General features: G+C 33.6%; 1 protein-coding gene across 1 annotated transcript in view; it reads right to left on the bottom strand.

The window, feature by feature from the left end:
- LOC150101259 (solute carrier family 71 member 1) overlaps positions 1–19,110 on the bottom strand; it is a 268,455-nt gene that overhangs the window by 215,810 nt on the left and 33,535 nt on the right. The window contains exon 2 of the mRNA XM_090401592.1: positions 2,248–2,343. Within this exon, the coding sequence (XP_090257718.1) occupies positions 2,248–2,343 (96 nt within the window). The remainder of the gene's footprint in view (positions 1–2,247; positions 2,344–19,110) is intronic.

Below are 19,110 nucleotides of genomic sequence, written 5' to 3'. Positions count from 1 at the left end.
TATACTATAGATACGGTAGATAATCTAAAGAGGCATGACTCTGCAACTTGCTGGTGTCAGTGACAGTTCTCCCAAAAGCTGCAGGCTAAAAGTGACTAATTAAAGTATATTAAATTGGAATGGAGTAGAGTAATACTGGAATGGAGACAATGGATAAATTACTAAATGAAATAAGTGATTAGTATGGTAGTATGGTTTATCATATAATTCGTTTTTATAGCATGGACTATATTGACTGTAAATCAGAAATTCTGAAAGCAAAAAATTTGTGCACACAATTACTAGTAATGTGTACTCCCTTTTTGACTGGCATGTACATGAACATTTAGAGGAAATGCTACTCCAGAATATTTTTCCACCTTCCTGATGTTTATTTTATGTTCTTGCCAGTCTTCTCATAACCTTTGTTTAGCTAGTCTCACAGAATGTTTTGCATTCTTAGTTTTTTTCTTTGTATTCTTTCAGAGCACATGCTGACTTACTTGTCAGAAATTTCTCTGATATGCCTACTTCCTTCCTTTTACTGCCTCTTTAATTTGCAGAGTTCATCATCGAGTTCTGATTTTTCTATCCTTGCAAACAACCTCAACCATATGACTCTTTAACTAAATCAATCAATGACTGATTTCAAACTCTTTCATTTTTTCTTGAATAATATTTGTGTATCTACAGTTCAATATGATATTTAATTTTCTTCAAAACTAAATGGTGATCATTTCCTATTTCAAATCCTCTGTCTACTGAACCAGCATGATATCAATATCAATAATAGCATAGTTGATGAGACTTTTATGTCTTGTATCTTCGCTCCGTGTGAATTTATGCATCTTAATTTTGGAACAATGTGTTAGTAATAACCAGACCATGTTCTGATTAAGAAATTGAATTTTCCATTCAATAGAAATCCAGCAGGTACTTACCATTATTATGTGCTTTACACTTTTCTCCAATTTTTTTCAAAACATTTCTGTGTCTAGTAATCGTTTCTTACTCAGCTATTTAGATCTTCAAATAGTACCAACTTTTCCTTTTTCTCTGTGTCAAATGTCTTCGCACTAATGCTTCAAAAAATTTCTTCACTTCTTTCTTAGTAGAACCTTCCGTGGGCATAGGTACAAATCTGTCTCACTGTCCAATTCCCCATTCTTGTTTGCCCATTCACTTTACTTCATATTGCTTGTCATTTAAAGATCATCCTTGATTTTGTTTTGTTTTTTCCCCACTCATGAAAGATTTTATTGTAAACCTATAGTACATTTGTACTGTGGGTGGGCTAAGGATTTTTTTTTTCTATTTTATTAATTTTATATATTTTTTATTATTCTTTTGATGCCAAGTCCAGTTACTCTGCTCTGGAGATTAAATGTACAACTCTTTCAAGCCACTTCAGGCCTCCAATAAGTGAAAAGGTGGTCTCACACCAAACAATGAAGTTCACCTTCCATCTAAAGACAGTCACAAACATTCATATCCATTGAGGGATTCAAATCAACAGCTTGACTGTTGGAGAGTAGGTAGGTTAACCACTCAGTCAATCAGACCTGTTTACTGCAAGTTTACTTTGTATTGTGTATTATTTAATAGATATCTTTTTTTTTTTTTTTTTTTGATGATGTAATTATTCATCAGTGATAAAAACACCATCACCAACTGCAGGAAAATTGCTATCCTAGTGAGATATAAAACATAACATACAGAAATCAAGTTATCCAGCAAACTGCTGGTCTGCAGCTATGTATGTTTTGTAGCCTACTACTAAACAACTCTTAAAGATGCCAAGAAATTATATTCTTGGTTTAATCCTTTATCCAAGTGTAACCCATAATGCTTAACATTATACACATCCAAAAGGATGTGTGCTTTGCATTATATGATATTAAGGCAAGTGATGTGAAGTCATTAGCCTCTATATACAAGTAGCTCAGTCGTGAAGAAACTTAATGCATAAACTTTGTTTGCTTACATTTGGATAAAGGATTAAACCAAGAGTATAATTTCTTGGCATCTTTAGCTTAACCAAGTGAAAAAAAAAACATTCAACATCTATACATTCTAAAAATATCACTGAGTGTCTACTTTGGTAGCTATCACAAGGACATTTTATAAAAATTCAGTATATATCAATAGTAACTAATAACTGATATTTAATCCCATAAATGCTCCTATGATAAGACTCAAGTTTTTATGATAACCCTGCACATTTTTTTTTATTAAATATACATGCACATCCAAAAAGATTATACTTACTGTAATCATAGGCGTTGTAAGAAGTCCCCAGGCAAAAAATTCCAAGAAAATCACAATCAAAGCATGATATATACTTGGTTCTCCAAAACCTGAAGTCTGCAAAAAACATAATACTCAACCTCAAATCACACACATATACTTAACTGAGTGACCAGTTTATTAGGTACACCTACTAAATAGAGAGCACTTCATTTAGCTATTGGCCTAAATTCATTATGAGAGAATAGTCTCCAGAAGATGCCGAAAACATTCCACAGAAGTGATAGCCCACACAGCCTCAATCACATCACACATTGTCTCAGATTGACTGCAGTAGATCCATACTGCCAACACATTCTGCTTTATCCTACATATCCTTAAATGAGCTGATATCTGGAAAATAAACTAATGAGTATAATTTAAGTTAATCTTACACTCTTGGAAACCATTTCCAACTAAACTATGTTTGTATGGTACAACATATCCTGCAAGACGTAATCAGAGGATATGCTGTGAGCATTAACGGATATAACTGATCAGCGAAAATGTTCAAATAGGCCAAGGACATTCAGACATCAGTCCATCAGGACTGACAAATGTTGCTACTGGCTGGCCCTACTATCAGCACGGAATGGCTAAAACCATTTTTTTTTTTTTATGAGATCTTTTTCTTCTCAAATGTAAACAGTTCTATACTTATAGCTGCTTGTTTTTACTGACAATAGTTCACTACTGCTATACTCATCTCTGAAATCTAATGCATTGTGCATCCTGATTATGCTCCTTTACAGACCCACTGTTATAATGTATTGCCATCGGAGTAACTGTGATCTACCTATTACACTAGTTCAGACTGACTCTGACAATCTCACATCAACAAGTTATCGCCAATCACTAGATTGTCAGTAAATGAATGTTTTCTAGTGGCTAACCCATTCCAAGTACCAAGCAGACACTATTGTGCATGGACATTCTGCAGGACAGCAGTTTGTGATATTTGCACTGGCATATCTAGTGGCTATCCTACTCCACTCAAAATAACTTAGATCACATAGTTAGACAATCTCTGAATCACGTACACTTTTCCTGATACAGCAGAAGGATATGTGAATCATGAAATTGTAACTAGTAAACTGGCCACTCAGTGTGCTTATGCATAAATATTTTATAGGAATTTATTTGAATTTTTATATTCATATATCAATGTAATGCTTCAGTGAAATGAAAAACTTCTTGGAAAAGAAGTATTTCAGTTGCAAATAACTGATATGGAGAAACAGGAAGTTTCTCCATATCAGTTTACATGGAAAAATCAATGAAACAAATACAAAACTGTGGTGTTTCTTGAATATAATGAGAAGTTTGTAGAGGGACCAAAAGATTTAAAAAAACTAGTAGAAAAATGAAATTAAGACATGCATACAATATGATCACAGATGGAAAACATGAAGTTCATATTGATATGAACTTCCTATAAATGTACATATCTCTATTGGAGAAAAGTGACTGCATTTATAAAAACTTACTCTTGTAATGGATGATGATGATTAAATGATTCAATGTTCATCTCAAGAACACTGGAAATCATCATCTGCAATATTAATATGTCATGTAATCAAAAAAAACGGCTACATTATAATGGTAGCCATGCTTAATTGTCAGGATCTGTAGAAATTAAGGTTCTAAGAAATTAAAGTTTGGAGCTTTTTGAAAGTTTATTTTTCACTTGGTTAGAGTATAATAAAATTAGTTTAATCCTTTATCCAAGTGTGAGCAAACAAAGTTTGCACCTGAAAGTATCTTCAGGACTGGGTTAAGGTGGTACAACACCAGGACAACTTGTTGCAAAGGTGGAGCAAGCTACCAACACTCCTATCTCAGTATCTGCTATAATGCAAAACACATCTCCTTGCGGATATGTCTAATGTTATGCATTAAGGGAAGGGCCACTACCCAGACTAGTTTCGACCTTTATTGAGGTCTCTTCAGTGGGAGCAAGGCCCAAGTAGAGATACCAGGCAGAAGCATTAGCAGGTCATCTCTACCTATAGGAGTTGCCAAATGGTGTGCCACCCTTTTTTTAATAAATTACTCAGGATTTAGAGAAAGATGTTGAAAGTTTATTTTTCACTTGGTGAAAAATAAACTTAGAGTATAATCCCTTAATGCATAACATTAGACATATCCACAAGGAGATGTGTTTTGCATTATAGCAGATACTGAGATAGGAATGTTGGTAGCTTGCTCCACCTTTGCAACAAGTTGCCCTGGTGTTGTACCACCTTAACCCAGTCCTGAAGATACTTTCAGGCACAAACTTTGTTTGCTCACACTTGAATAAAGGATTAAACTAATTTTATTATACCCTAATCAAGTGAAAAATAAACTTTCAACATCTTTCTCTAAATCCAGAGTAATTTATTAAAAAAAGGGTGGCACACCGTTTGGCAACTCCTATAGGTAGAGATGACCTGCTAATTCTTCTGCCTGGTATCTCTACTTGGGCCTGGCTCCCACTGAAGAGACCTCAATAAAGGTCGAAACTAGTCTGGGTAGTGTCCCTTAATGCATAACATTAGACATATCTGCAAGGAGATGTGTTTTGCATTATAGCAGATACTGAGATAGGAGTGTTGGTAGTTTGCTCCACCTTTGCAACAAGTTGCCCTGGTGTTGTACCACCTTAACCCAGTCCTGAAGATACTTTCAGGCGCAAACTTTGTTTGCTCACACTTGGATAAAGGATTAAACTAATTTTATTATAAAGTTTGGAGCCTACATGTACTATACCCACATAGCTATCAGTATTTTATTAGGGCCTTCCAAATACATATAGCTTATATTTTTATTTACAATATGTCGGCATATAAGGCAACTCTCAAATACTATAGAAAACTCCTCAAAATCATGGGTTGTCTTATATGGCGAGTATAAAAAGGGAAGCTTAATTTCTTGGATGAACATTTCGGTAGTTACAATACATCATTATATAAGAAAATAGGCAGTGTTTATAAACAAATCAGATTAATTTTTTGTTACATAAATTTATTTAAAATATTACAATAGATGTCTTAAAAAACAAATAATAATTATTAACCTCAATTTTCATGTTAATTTTTTTCATCACCTGTTGAAAATAGTTCTTCAGATTCATTGTTTAAATGATCGTCATATGGATCCCAGTTCGAATCCAGTGAATTGATTTCATTTTTATCGTCATCTGTGTCCCACAACAGATCATCTTCCATACCATCCATAACATTAGAGATACCACACTTTTTAAATAATTTTATTACAGTCTCTACTTTTACTTTATTCCATGCTTTGATCACAAAATTGCACAACATATCATGTGATGCAGCACACATAGATCCACCATTTATAAATGAATTTTCGCCATCAACATCCAATTATTCCACTCTTCTCGCATGTGATCTTTAAAGGGTGTGTTCAAGCAGATGTCTAGTGATTGCAATATAGAAGTTAAACCACCTAGTATAACAGCAATTTTTCTGTTATTATTTTCTAGAAAACTTTTAGTATTCCCAGTTAAATGACTACAAAACATATCCCATACTAATAAACTGTGTTTTTCATTATACCCCATGGTCGCGTGCTCCACACATTATTTATCCAAAATTTCACACCATTTTCATCCGTCCATCCTTTTTCGTGAAAATGCACAAAAACATCTGAAGGAAATTTTATCTTAGGTTTAGTTAAACATTTGAAGATGATCACTGGTTTTAACTTGGTTCCATCAGCCAAACATGACAACACAACCGTAAACCTTGTTTTTTATGACCTGTACTTAGAACTAGCACACACTCACTACCTTTAGACTCCACTGTTTTATTGCTAATCATATCAAAGCTCATAGGACTTTCATCCATATTTCCAATATTTGACAATAGAAATTTATGTTCTTGTCTCAAATGAATAATAAATTTATGGAAACTAAGTTTGTGGTCAAGATCTGCTGGTAGTTTTTGAGAAATTTTCATTTTTTGTCGTATTACCAGATTTTTTTTGTTCATAAAATGATTACACCATCCTGAAATAGCTTGAAATTCTATACTTTCATTCGGATTCAATCTTGACCATTTTAGTGCATTTTGTTAAATTGTGAATGAAGATGTATGAATGTATGTATGTTTTAAGCGTGTATGTTTTAATACTTCATTCACATTTAGCATAATCCACCATGTCATGAGCAAGACTTGTAAATATTATTTATTGTTAGCCTCTTGCTTGTAATATATTATTCATATAAATGCTTTGAGTTTTAGTTATTAATTAATTATTTAATCTTAGAATATGTAATAATAATGAAAAGACGCTATATAAACATGTCATTCATTTTATTTAGTTTATTCTGTAAAATTTATTATAAGAAACTGTATGTATCTAAATTTAAATGTATATTATATGAATTGTGATATATCTTTTATTTCTGCATGTAAGCGTGATTTTATGTAATTCTTCTGATTGGATTTGATTGGCTGCTAAAGGAGAAACGGAGTTTATTTTAGGTAGTTCGTGTTTAGAATGTGAAAAGGCAATGTATATGGAGAGAAACCAGTAGATGTAAGCTGAACTGGTTAGAACCGGATTTTGGTGGGAAGAATGAACATATTTAATTTGGAAAATGAAAGAAGAGAATGGGGAAGAAGCATTGAGGAAGTAACGGGTGGCAGAAAGGGGATTTGGAAATGCTATAAATCGATTAAGAAAGGACTGGGAATTAATAGGCAATTCAGAATATTTCTACGGAATTCTAAAATTACAACGAATTCCAATTGTTTTGAGGAAGAATAGTGCAAAGCTGAATTTAATGCATAGAAGAAAATAAGGATTAAGTAGATTACCTAAAACAAGTGCATCAAGACTTGTGAAACTCTATGTTTATTATTTCAGTTATTATAGTGAAGATTTCTTTTGAATAGTGTTACTTCCAAGTAATAGTTAACTACAGTTTTAAGTGTGCCTATAGTAAATCCAGTGTGTAAAAGGTGAAACCCGGTAAGTGCACTCCTTTTTATATTTTCAGTGTGAAGAAATAAGAGTTAGCTCTGCCTGACATATCTTAACATTAACTCTGGTGTTCTACTAAAAATAGCCGAAGTATGGAGCTTTAAAGTGTTTCCCCCTTGAAATGATAACTGCCTCATAATTAAATTAAGTGCTTGCTGACTAAGAGAGAATTAGAGAATTCTACCTTAAGAATATTTACTTTAAAATTCTGGAGCATTGAAATGTGTGAACCATTTTCAATTATTCGGATGAATATAGAATTGACAGCTGAATGTTTAATGCCTAATGTGTTATGTTTGTTATGAGTATTCGAACTAAGTTGATGTATAAAAGAATTGAATTATCTCATTGAATAGAGACAACTTATGATAATAGTAAAGCATTGGAGAATAAGATCTGTAAATTTAACTTCAATCTTTAAACCAAACCGAGAGACTACTAGTGTCTCAGAGATATTTTGAATATTGTTCAATTAGATTATCTTGCTTAGAAAATTATGCTTAAATGTACATGCTCTATAACTCTGTATTAAATGTTTATTTTATTGAATTCAATTTGTGGTTTGCCTAATTTTTCTTCATTGCACCGCTCATAAAATTTATTCGAACCTTGCGGAAGCCTTAAATGATAATATTAACCTCAGCCTGTATAAAGTGAGATTGCAAAAGTTAGTTGATGATTGATTCCTCTGTATTATATTATACAGACTAATCTGAATAGGGTGGCACAGGATAATATAAATTTCCTTATATTCGGATCAGTATCAATAAGCATCTAACAAAATTAAAACGGAATTTAAAGAAATAAGAATAGATCCAACTAACCAACATAAATGGATCAATTAGCAAGATAGGACTACACAACAATATGCTCTAATCATATTTCTTGTAACAAGATAACCATTCTGCCTTTTTTCGAATACCCATTCTGGAACGTGATTTTCCAGTTGCGGCCATCAGGTGATCCCCGTTCTCATTGAACAAATTTTTCTTTGGCAATTTTTTAAAAATATCTCCTTTCTTCCTCCATTCTCTTACCATCTTCTCAGTTATGTCAAAATTTTTTGCAGCAGCACAGTTATTAGTTTGCTTTGCCATTTCAATTACCCTTATTTTAAATCTAGCGTCATACTTTCTTCGTTTTGATGCTGGGTCCATGATTTTAAATAACAATTTTAATAATCCTAAAATTTAAAAAAATGCAAAATTAATAATTAATTAAAATTGGGGCTAATAATTTTAATTAGGGTGATTCGCATAAATACTAATTCTATGCTATGCAAAAAATAACGGATATGCATAGATATAAAAATAATGGATATAACAACAATACCTAACATTGCATTAATACAAGAAAGAAGAAATTGGGGGTCATCTTATACAACCAACATAAGCTTAAAATCTAAAAATAGTCTAAAATTTAGGCCTCGTCTTATACACTGGTCGGTCCTATACGGTGTGTGTGAGTATATATATATATATATATATATTTTATATATATATATATAAAATATATATATATATTTTATATATTAACACACACATATATATATATATATATATATATATATGTGTGTGTTAATAATGCCAAGCAATTTTATAAACTTGATTTTAATCCTTTTTTCCAAAGTAAGCAAACAGACAGGTAAGGTAAGTTTGCACCTGAAGTATTTTCAGATCTGTTTACAGAAAGAATTAAAACCAAGTTTATAAAATTGCTTGGTATCTTTAACGTATAGTATTTCCAAGGTAAAGAACTTTCTACATATATATATGAGGGCTGTTTGAAAAGTTTGGTAAATTTCCAATAGCAGATGAAGCAATTCGTTCATTCATACCAGTGTCAGCATATCATCTTTTTCATGACCCCTGGCAAAATTTTATTCACGCACATTGCATAGTTCTCAACTGGCAAACATTTAAAATGAGCATGTTTGCATTGAGAAAAACAAGTTTCATTTAGTGATAATACACTTTTATTTGAAAAAGTGGATGGCCGTGCAGATCAAAGCCGAGTTACATGTAGTTCATGGGGACTCTGCACCAGCATTAAACACTATTTATTTTTGGATAAATGAGTTTAAATGGGGTTGTGAGATGAAGCATGGTCCGGACACCCGACTGAGGTCACTACGAAGAAATGACTGACAAAATCCATAGTATCGTTATGGAAGACCACTAAGTGAAAGTGCATGAGATTGCTGAGATTGTAGGTATCTGAACTGAATGGGTGTATAATATCTTGCACAAAAAATGGCACATGAAAAAGCTGTGTGAGTGATGGGTGATGCAATTGTTGACTATCGATCAAAAACTCATGAGAAAAGATATTTCAATGCAGCGTGAATTTGGCAATGTTTAATCACAATTCACAGGATTTTTTACATCGAATCGTGACTGTAGATGAAACTTGAATCCACCACTACACACCTAAGTCCAAGCAGCAGTCAAAACAGTGGACAATGCCTGGTGAAAGAGAACCGAAAAAAGCAAAGACCATTTTGTCACAGCTGGGAAGGTGATAGCCACGGTTTATTGAGATTCCCAAGGAATTATCATATAGACTATTTGGAAGAGGGTAAGACAATAACAGGAGTCTATTATGCGTCATTGTTGGACTGTTTAAAAGAAGAACTGAAGGAAAAAATGGCCAAGATCGGCACACAAAAAAGTGCTCTTTCATCAAGAGACAATGCACTGTCCCACACATCGGCTGTCGCAATGGCAAAGTTACACGAATTGAGGTTTGAATTGGTTCCACATCCACTGTACTCTTCGGACTTGGCCCCGTGTGACTTCTTGTTCCCAAACTTAAAAATTTGGCCAGGTAGGGAAAACCTTTCTTCAAATGAGGATGTCATCAAGGCTGTCAATGACTATTTTGCACAATTTGACAAATTCTACTTTTTAGATGAGATGAAAAAATTGAAAACTCGCTGGACCAAATGTGTAGACCTCAATGGAGACCATGTTGAGAAATAAAGGTGATTTTTTCCACAAAAATGTGTTTTTTACCAAACTTTTCAAACAACCCTGTATATATGTAAGTTTACATACTTTGCCAGTTGATGAATAGTTGACTAAAGTTTATAAGGCAGAACACTGGGATATTGATAACATTTATTTTAATTGACATCACATTTCATGCAATTGCACAGGATTTCTTCAGGTAGCTAATAAACTGGCCACTCAGTGTGCTTATGCATAAATATATGACAGGAATTTATTTGAATATTTATATTCATAAGCATAGCATATGCCAGTGTAATGCTTCAATGAAATTAAAACTTCCTGGAAATAAGTATTTGAGTTGCAAATAACTAAACTGGAGGATAAAAATATATATACAAACTAGTTGACAAAAAACAGTAAGCTCTAACAAAGGTGACAACTGTTATGTAGTTATAGAATAGACTGATGTTATTTTTAAAATATTTCTAATTGTTCAGAACAGTCTGCATGTTTACACATTCATGTGAACATGTTTGACTAATTAAGGCTAGGATGTACTCAAATAAGTTAATATTTGGATTAACATTAAGATGACCAACAAACAACCATAGCCAATACACACTTTCCTTCAAAATGGCTATAATGACCACATCATCTCCAGACTACTCAACTGACATGAGACCCAGAGAAATTTCGAATGAAGAAGAAAACAGAGGATTCATCAAAACTAGCAAAAATACTTAAAGAATATAAAATCAAAGTAGTATTTATCCCCTGGGTGTTTATTGGCTATGGTGCGATTGCCGGTCATCTTACTATGGACAGATAGAAAAACCAATTGAACAATGCACTAAAGAACACATTCGAGATATTGAATACCATAAAAGTGAAACCTCAGGTGAAAACAGATGGGCTTTGTCATCACACGTGCACTCTTCAGCTGACCCACAAGATGCTTCACAAATGAGACATCAAATTTTATGGAATAAATCAAAACTATTACACCATTGCTATGACACAACAGAGAGAAAAATGTGGGAGTCTTTGGAAATAGCATTAGATCCTAAACATCTAAATACCAACCCAAGTATTAACTTGTCTGAGTACATCCTAACCTTCATTAGTCAAACATGTTCACGTGAATGCCTAAACACACGAAATGTTCTGAACAATTAAAAATATTTTAAAAATAACATCAGTCTATTCTATAATACATAGCATTTGTTGCCTTTGTTAATCTTACTGTTTTGTCTACTAGTTTGTATATTTACACCTGAAGAAATCCTGTGCAATTAGGATGACATGTTGTGTTGTTAATTAAAATAAATGTTATCAACTTATTCTGGTGTTCTGCCTTATAAACTTTAATCAAATATATATATATTTATCTCACACATGTGAGTTACACTGCATAAAGGTGGTAATAAGGCCGTAGTTTTAAATTGTAGGCTGGTCTTTGTATCTGGAGTTGTGGTAAAGGTACCAGAGAGATTGGTCAGAAGTAGGATACAGAGATGGGTTAATAACAGCAGTATTTCTCTGTGGTTATCAGCATGGGTTTGTTAAGGAGAGATCATGTTTCACTAACTTATGTACTGTACAAAAAAAGTTGACAAATACCTTGGACATGAGAGATGCATATACAGTGGTGTACTTAGGTTTTGCAAAGGCTTTTGATTGACTGCCACACTTAAATAAACAACTTAAATAAACTAAAACAGATGGGATTGGATAACAGACTTCTGAGTTGGATCAGTGACTGGCTGTCAGATAGGTATCAGAAAGTTGTATATTGGGTGCTGTAATCCAAAAGAGAAAGGTTACCAGTGGTGTGCTGCAGGGGTCAGTTTTGGGACCATTGTCATTCAATTTGTATGTTAATGATATTGGGATGGTTTTAGCTATTGATATGCAGCTATTTGTAGATGATGCAAAACTGGGGAGAGCAATGCAGAGTCCAGCAAATATTATGGCCTTACAAGAGGACTTGAATAGATTGCATGAATAGGCAGGTAAGTGGAACTGTCAGTTCAATATTGCAACATGTAAGGTTTTGAAATTTGGTAAGCAACAATGAGATGCAAAGTATAGCCCTTGGTGGGGGGACCTTTAAAGGAAGTAGAAGAGATGAGAGATCTAGGAGTGATGGTGCACAAGGACCTGAAATTCAGGGGCCACATTGCATACGTTGTGAAGACGTCACATCAGATAATGGCAATGATGCAGAGGACATTGGCATCATAACCTCTCTATTTCTGAATATCCATGAAAACCCAGCGACTAAATCTGTGCACAATAATCAGGCCTCATATGGATTATTGCGCACAGATTTAGTTGCTGGGTTTTCATGGTGATGAGGATATGTTGGAAAGGGTCTGGAGAAGATTCACAAAGGTGGTCAGGTCAGTGGTCTTTGGAATGTGGAGTACGAGGACAGATTGAGAGAATATAAGTTGAAGAACCTCGTGAATAGGAGGAAGAGTAGGGGATATGATTGGCATATAAGAGGTTTGTTATTGGGTCGACATGGAAGAGATTTTTCATAGAATGGGAGAGGTAGGCAGAACAAGATGCCATCGCTGGAAACTGTATACAGAGGGTGTGAGCAGAGGAGTGGGTTCTCTGCATGTAGAGTGGTTGGTGAGCACAATGCACTGACTGAGTATGTTGTGGGTGTAGACACATGGAATCAGTTTAAAGCATGGTTGGATGAGCACTGTGTGCAATAGTGTATGGAGGTCAAATGTTAATAATAATAATATTATTATTAATATCAGTGCTATGTGTGAGGTAATACTTGGTTCCAATTCAAGGTACCACATGATAAGGTCTCTAGATTCTTTGAATGATCTCATAATAATAGTCTGTTCTCAAGGAATGCAGATTATCCCAATTCATTTCATAGCTTTTGTGGATTGTATGCGTGTGTTGCAAGTTCTGTCCTATTAATACAATGGTGCCTGACATAATTTACAGAAATGAATTTCTATAAATCAGCATTTTTTCCTATGCAGAATTTTCAGAAGTTGCAGTATATTTTGTATATACTTGAATATTTTTCCATTCAATAAAGAACAACAGTTTCTCAACTGGCTTAAAAGTGGCTTTAACAGAATGTTCACAAAGTAGTCTGTCAACATGATTACAGATCGTACTGATATATGTACATGTATACTATACATGATTTCAGTATCCAAGGTACTATATTTTTCTTAAGCCATTTTAGTAAGAGTTGTTATAAAAGTTTATTTGGATGCTTCCCCCCCCCTTTTATTCTCAACTTGCAATTGAGTTAGGGCAGCTGCATATATTGTGTTTATCATGCTTTCTTCTGCGGGGAGATAGTAACTTCACTATAGTGAACTATACACTAAAACAATTCTTGTGATTCCTATGAATCAGGTAGCCCTCCATGTGCACTGCTCTGCCCTTCCCTTAACATATATAGGATGCTGCCTGCAATCATATTGATCAAAACATCTTAATATAGTAGAACCATATTTTCTTCAGCTCTAGGGTAAACTTGATTTTTTAGGTATAAGTTTCAAATATGAGACAATATTTGAACTCTTCCATACCATGAGCCAGAATGTGAGGATGACATCAACATAATGTAAACAAACAACAATGTTAAGGTATCTTCTTCCATGCCCAAGAAACTACTGTTGCACATACAGCTTTGCTACTGCTGGGTAGCAAAGCTGTATGTGCTGTATATACTACTGGTGGCAACAGTGGAACCACTGCCAATCTAATTCTGTTAAATCCTGAAAAAAGTTTATATTAAGATAATATCTAAAAATGTATGATTTTTAGACATTATCTTATTTACCTTCATTATCATATCAGGTAGGAACTCCCCCCCCCCCCCACACACACACAATGTGTGGCTTCTTATATGAATATACTGGTTTAGTCAGTTTAGTTTACTGACTGTACCACCTTACCCCAGTCCTGAAGATACTTTCAGGCACAAACTTTGTTTGCTCACACTTGGATAAAGGATTAAACTAATTTTATTATACTCTAACCAAGTGAAAAATAACCTTTCAACAATATGTAGAATTTTTTTATGAAAGGAGGGTTGGTTAAATAAGGTCTTAAAAATATTTGGATAATAGGTAAGTTTAAGAGCTCATTTCATCTATGGGATGCAATGAGACAGATTAGTTTGTGCATTTTGGATTCATAAACCGAGCTTGAAAAATGTGCTTGCCTGCTCATCCACAAAGAGGGTAAACTTTTAGATGAGCAAAAAATCTGAAGAGAAGTTTAGCTTATGATTTATGTGATGCTAATTCTTTGATATGTTGTATTTTTTTTATTATTATTTTTATCTCAGTAATTTCACCTATTGCATCATACATCATTACAAACTGTCCTGCTGATTATGACTGATTTTATCATAATGGAACACGATCAATAAGACGATACGTAGGCATCACAAAAATATTTAAAGAGTGCTCATACATAATGCAAAGCAACCAACTAATTAAAAATAAATGAATCCTCTAATGCATTTTATTCCCCTAAAAGTAGCCTGTGTTTTTCCCTTCTGAAACCAGTAGGCAGCTTGTCTCCATCCTCCAAGCATTTACTCTAACCAGAACAACCATCATCTCATAACCCAAAAACCCAACCACTCTTATTATCTGTAATAATGTGAGTTCTATGCTTTATTTTCTTGAGATCTGGGGGTTAAAAATATGAGTTTCTGGGAGGAAAACCCTACTTGATCATGCCAGAATAGACTAACTAGGGACAGTCAAAGAAAGGCTAAGAAAAAAGTTCAAGTCAGCTGCTAGAATTGAACTTAGAAGTGTTTTTTCAGGTGACCTAATACTATAGATGCAAATGCCATTCAATAGGTGCTACATAGATCCCTGTTTCAATTACAGTAGAATCTGCTTATTGTGATTGAAGATAATATTATCAATCAGCTATTGTTATCAAAATCAGTCAGTTCCAAAACATACCATTTAAAATGAATTAAAAATAATCCGCCTATTATAATCAAAGTTCCAGTCATTGTTATCAAAATCCTTGAACGTTTAGCCTTTTGCATCTCAGAATTCTAAGAAATAAGAGTTAATCAGGAGAAAATTTGACAAAGGACATTTGTCAAATTGAGTTTATTTTTGCACTCTCTTTCAGTAAGTGAATTTGACTAAATGCTCATTAAAACAGACCTTAGCATTATGGCAGAAGCAAGTAAAAAAACTTAAAGATTTATCTTTTCAATAAAAGCAAAGAATTTTGGAGTGCTATGATAAGTGCCCAAAATGAGTCAACGTAGTTCAGCTGTACATTAAAAATTTCACAACCACTCTTGTGTAAGACATTGTGTAAGAACATTGAAACTTAAGCTCTTACCAATGAGAAATGAGAACAAGGATCAGAAGAGCCTAATCTGGTAAGGATACTCAAGTTGAATCAGCATTAAAAATTTGATTTAGTAATGTTCATGAAAAGAATGCTTCGATTAATGGGCCTTTGATGTGTCAAAAAGCAGAGGAACTTGCAAAAACAATGGGCAAAGAAAATTTCACCGCAACTAATGGATGGTTTAACAGGTTGAAAAAGTGAGAGAATATTGTGTACAAGCATATTGATGGTGAAGAAAAACGTGCTAATTTTTTAGCACAATGGAGACGAAACAGGACTATTTTCATGCAATGCCTGAGCATACTTATGTTTAAAAATGAAAGTACTAAAGGATTTAAATCTTGAAAAGATCGAGTGACATTTCTTTGTTGTGCTAATATGAAAGCTGAGAAACGAGAGCATCTAGTGATTGGAAAAAGTAAAAAATCCTCAGTGCTTTAAAGGTATCAAAAGTTTGCCTGTTGACTACTGTTCTAGTACAAATGCTTGGATGACTAATGACATTTTCAACAATTGGGATCTTGAGTGGGATCTTAAATTAAAGTGAAAAATTGTCTTGTTAGTAGACAACTACACTACACGCATAAATAATTTATCATTAAAGAACAAAGTAATTTTCTTGCAATCGAATACTACATCGTTAATTCAACCATGTGACCAAGGCATCATACGAGCTTTTAAAGCTTATTATCACAGGGAAGTTCATGTGAGAATTATAGCTGAACTTGATTATATAAAAGACCAATCTGATGCAAGTGCAACTACAAAAAAGATTTCCCTTCTTGGTGTATTGTATTTTGTAGCAATGTCATGGAAGCAAGTATAAGAGAAGACTAGTGAAAACTGCTTCCAAAAAGGCAGATTTTTTTTAAGACAAACTCTGAAACTCCTTCCGAAGAATTTGAATATCTTAGAAGTGAAATTGTTGACAAAACCCCAGATGATATGTCAAAAGAAGAATTTGAAAACTGGTTGGATATTGATAACAACGTTGAAGTGGTGGCTACTATGACACTGTCAGAAATATATCAAGCTGCATCCGATGAGAACTTTAAACTAATAGAAGAACAAATTTTAGAAGCTCCTCCAACCAATGCCCAGATGCAAGAAGCTCTATGAATATTTCATTGCGGTGTGCAACATAGAGAATAAACTTCGAAAGACATGAGTATAAGTAATTTATTCATGCACTACTATATTCAAAGACAAGACAGACACTAGATAAGTTTTTAAAATAAATTTTTTGTTGTTGCTATTAAAAAGTTGTTTATAACAATAAATTAAATTATATGATGCGATTTTTTATATCCTCTGTTTAATGTTATCTTTTAGCTGGTTATTGTTATTGAGAAATGACTATCCCAAAGTGGTCACAATAAGCAGTGTCTACTGTATTTTTTACAGTATCATAAAACAGAAATAAATAAATTGACAGCAGTAATTGGTAATTTTGCACCAATGATAGAATATGCAAAATTTGAAGTGTGTGTTTTAGTTTTTCATGAGATTGTATGTTGGATTTTTTAATGTAACAAATCCAACATGAAAATGTTTGTTTCTGATAAAATCCATTCTTTGATTATTTTCAGTGTGATTTCTTTGTTCCTATCTTTGTTTTTTAATTCCAGTTATCTAATGTGCTGATTCTTTATTACATTTCCTTTTTTTTAACCTCGGTTTCATCTATTTCTATAATTTTATTTCTTCCTCCTACTTATACTGAAATTTTTTATAAGCAATTAATACAGACTTCTCAGCAAATTGATTACTAATATCACATTTTAATTATTTGTTGTCTTTGATATATGGAAGAAGTGCCCATAATATTGTAAATGCTATTATTTCTTCTGAGTGTTGTTTGATTTTTTTTAAATCACATTCTTGTTTTTTCTAATTTGTTGTAGTTACATATCATCATCATCAACATATACCCTCAGGGGATGTACAGAATCATATAACAGTACTACATGAAAAGTTTAATGTATTTCTATCCTATCAGCAATTTTACTCCTGATTAGCATGTTATCTGCCAACATTCCATTATTATCAGATCTTAGATTTCTGTCTTCTAAAGCACTTTTTACTCTATCAATCACCTGACTCTTGGTTTTCCTCTGGACACTTTTCCTGCCATCCTGGCAAAGAATGCTTTTTAGCTAATCTTTACTCTCCCCTGGTCTGTTAAAGTAGCCATACCACCTGAGATTAGCTCTAACACATTCATGAATGCTAATAATGTCAAGTTCTTTCCCAAGCATCCTTGATGTTAATGTAATACTGCTATTGTTGCCATATGCTCAGTTCCCTAATCTTTCTCAGAACTCGTATATCTGTGGTCTCCAAGCTTTTGATCAACAGTTTTATTTCCAACCCAGCTCTCAGATCGATAGGTTAAAATTAATTTAAATATTGTTCTTGTATAGAGCTAGTATGACTAATCTCTTTTATTCCATATAAATTTATTCAGTTGACTTCCTACCATACCAACTTAACTAATTCTGCTGTCTATTTCCAAATTTAATTTGCCATCTTCACTAAACATTGTGCCTAAATAGCTGAAATGTTTTACTTCTTCTATAGGTTCACCATTCAGGATGCAGTAGATGTTTTCAATGTTTCTGCCTATTTTCATTGTGTTTGTCCTTTTAATACAGATTTTCATACCAAATTTATTACAGCATTATTCAGTTTGGGGAGGGAATATTGCATTGTCCTGCATTTGTTTAGGAGTATAACATTCTCTACATAAAGTAAGGAGCTGAGATTAACATCTCCAATTTTGATATCAGGTTTAATACCACTTCCCTTCATAATGTGATCCATATAGATGATGAATAACAGTGGAGATAACGTACACCCTTGTTGCATACCTGACTTAACACTAAACCTTCTTCCTGTACCACCTTCAATTCTAACTGCTGATTTACAACACAAATAGAAACTATCTACTGCTTGATATAATGTTCCATTTATTATTATTATTATTCGTGACACCTCCAAAGAGTCCGTAAACTCATCATGGGAGGACACCTACTGTACAGTTCTCCATTTTCACCACTACACACCGAACCTCTACTACCGATCATCTACATCAAAGCCATCTACCGCCCACCACCACCACCACAATTAATATATTTTGTCTGTAAATTGAGTGTGTTCTGAAAGGCCAATTGTCTGTACGCGGGATGAAAAATCCTGCTAACTCTGTATGAGATCATCTAACTCACCTTCGATTGAAAGGGATGCTACTAGTATGGCTTCTGATGTAGTTTTTGTTTCTCCTTTCCTTGTTTTATTTGGTATTTCATCACTTGATTATGGCATTGCTACTCCATTAGCTACAAGCAAATACATACACACACACACTATCTGATAAAAAGAATCCAGACAGCTACTCAAAACTGTAATCAGACTATCCCTGTGACACACTTTCTAGTAGTAGACATTAATGCAGGGTGGGCCCACCCTTTGCTTCTATGACAGCTCTAACTCTGCCAGGGAGACTTTTTACCAG

This window comes from Typopeltis vanoorti, chromosome 12 (genome assembly GCF_054136105.1).
Source record: "Typopeltis vanoorti isolate ZY-2024b chromosome 12, IOZ_Tvanoo_1.0, whole genome shotgun sequence".
Classification (NCBI taxonomy): Eukaryota; Metazoa; Arthropoda; class Arachnida; order Uropygi; family Thelyphonidae; genus Typopeltis; species Typopeltis vanoorti.
The sequence above is the reverse complement of the archived record's forward strand: the minus strand, read 5'-3'. Positions and strand labels throughout refer to the sequence as shown.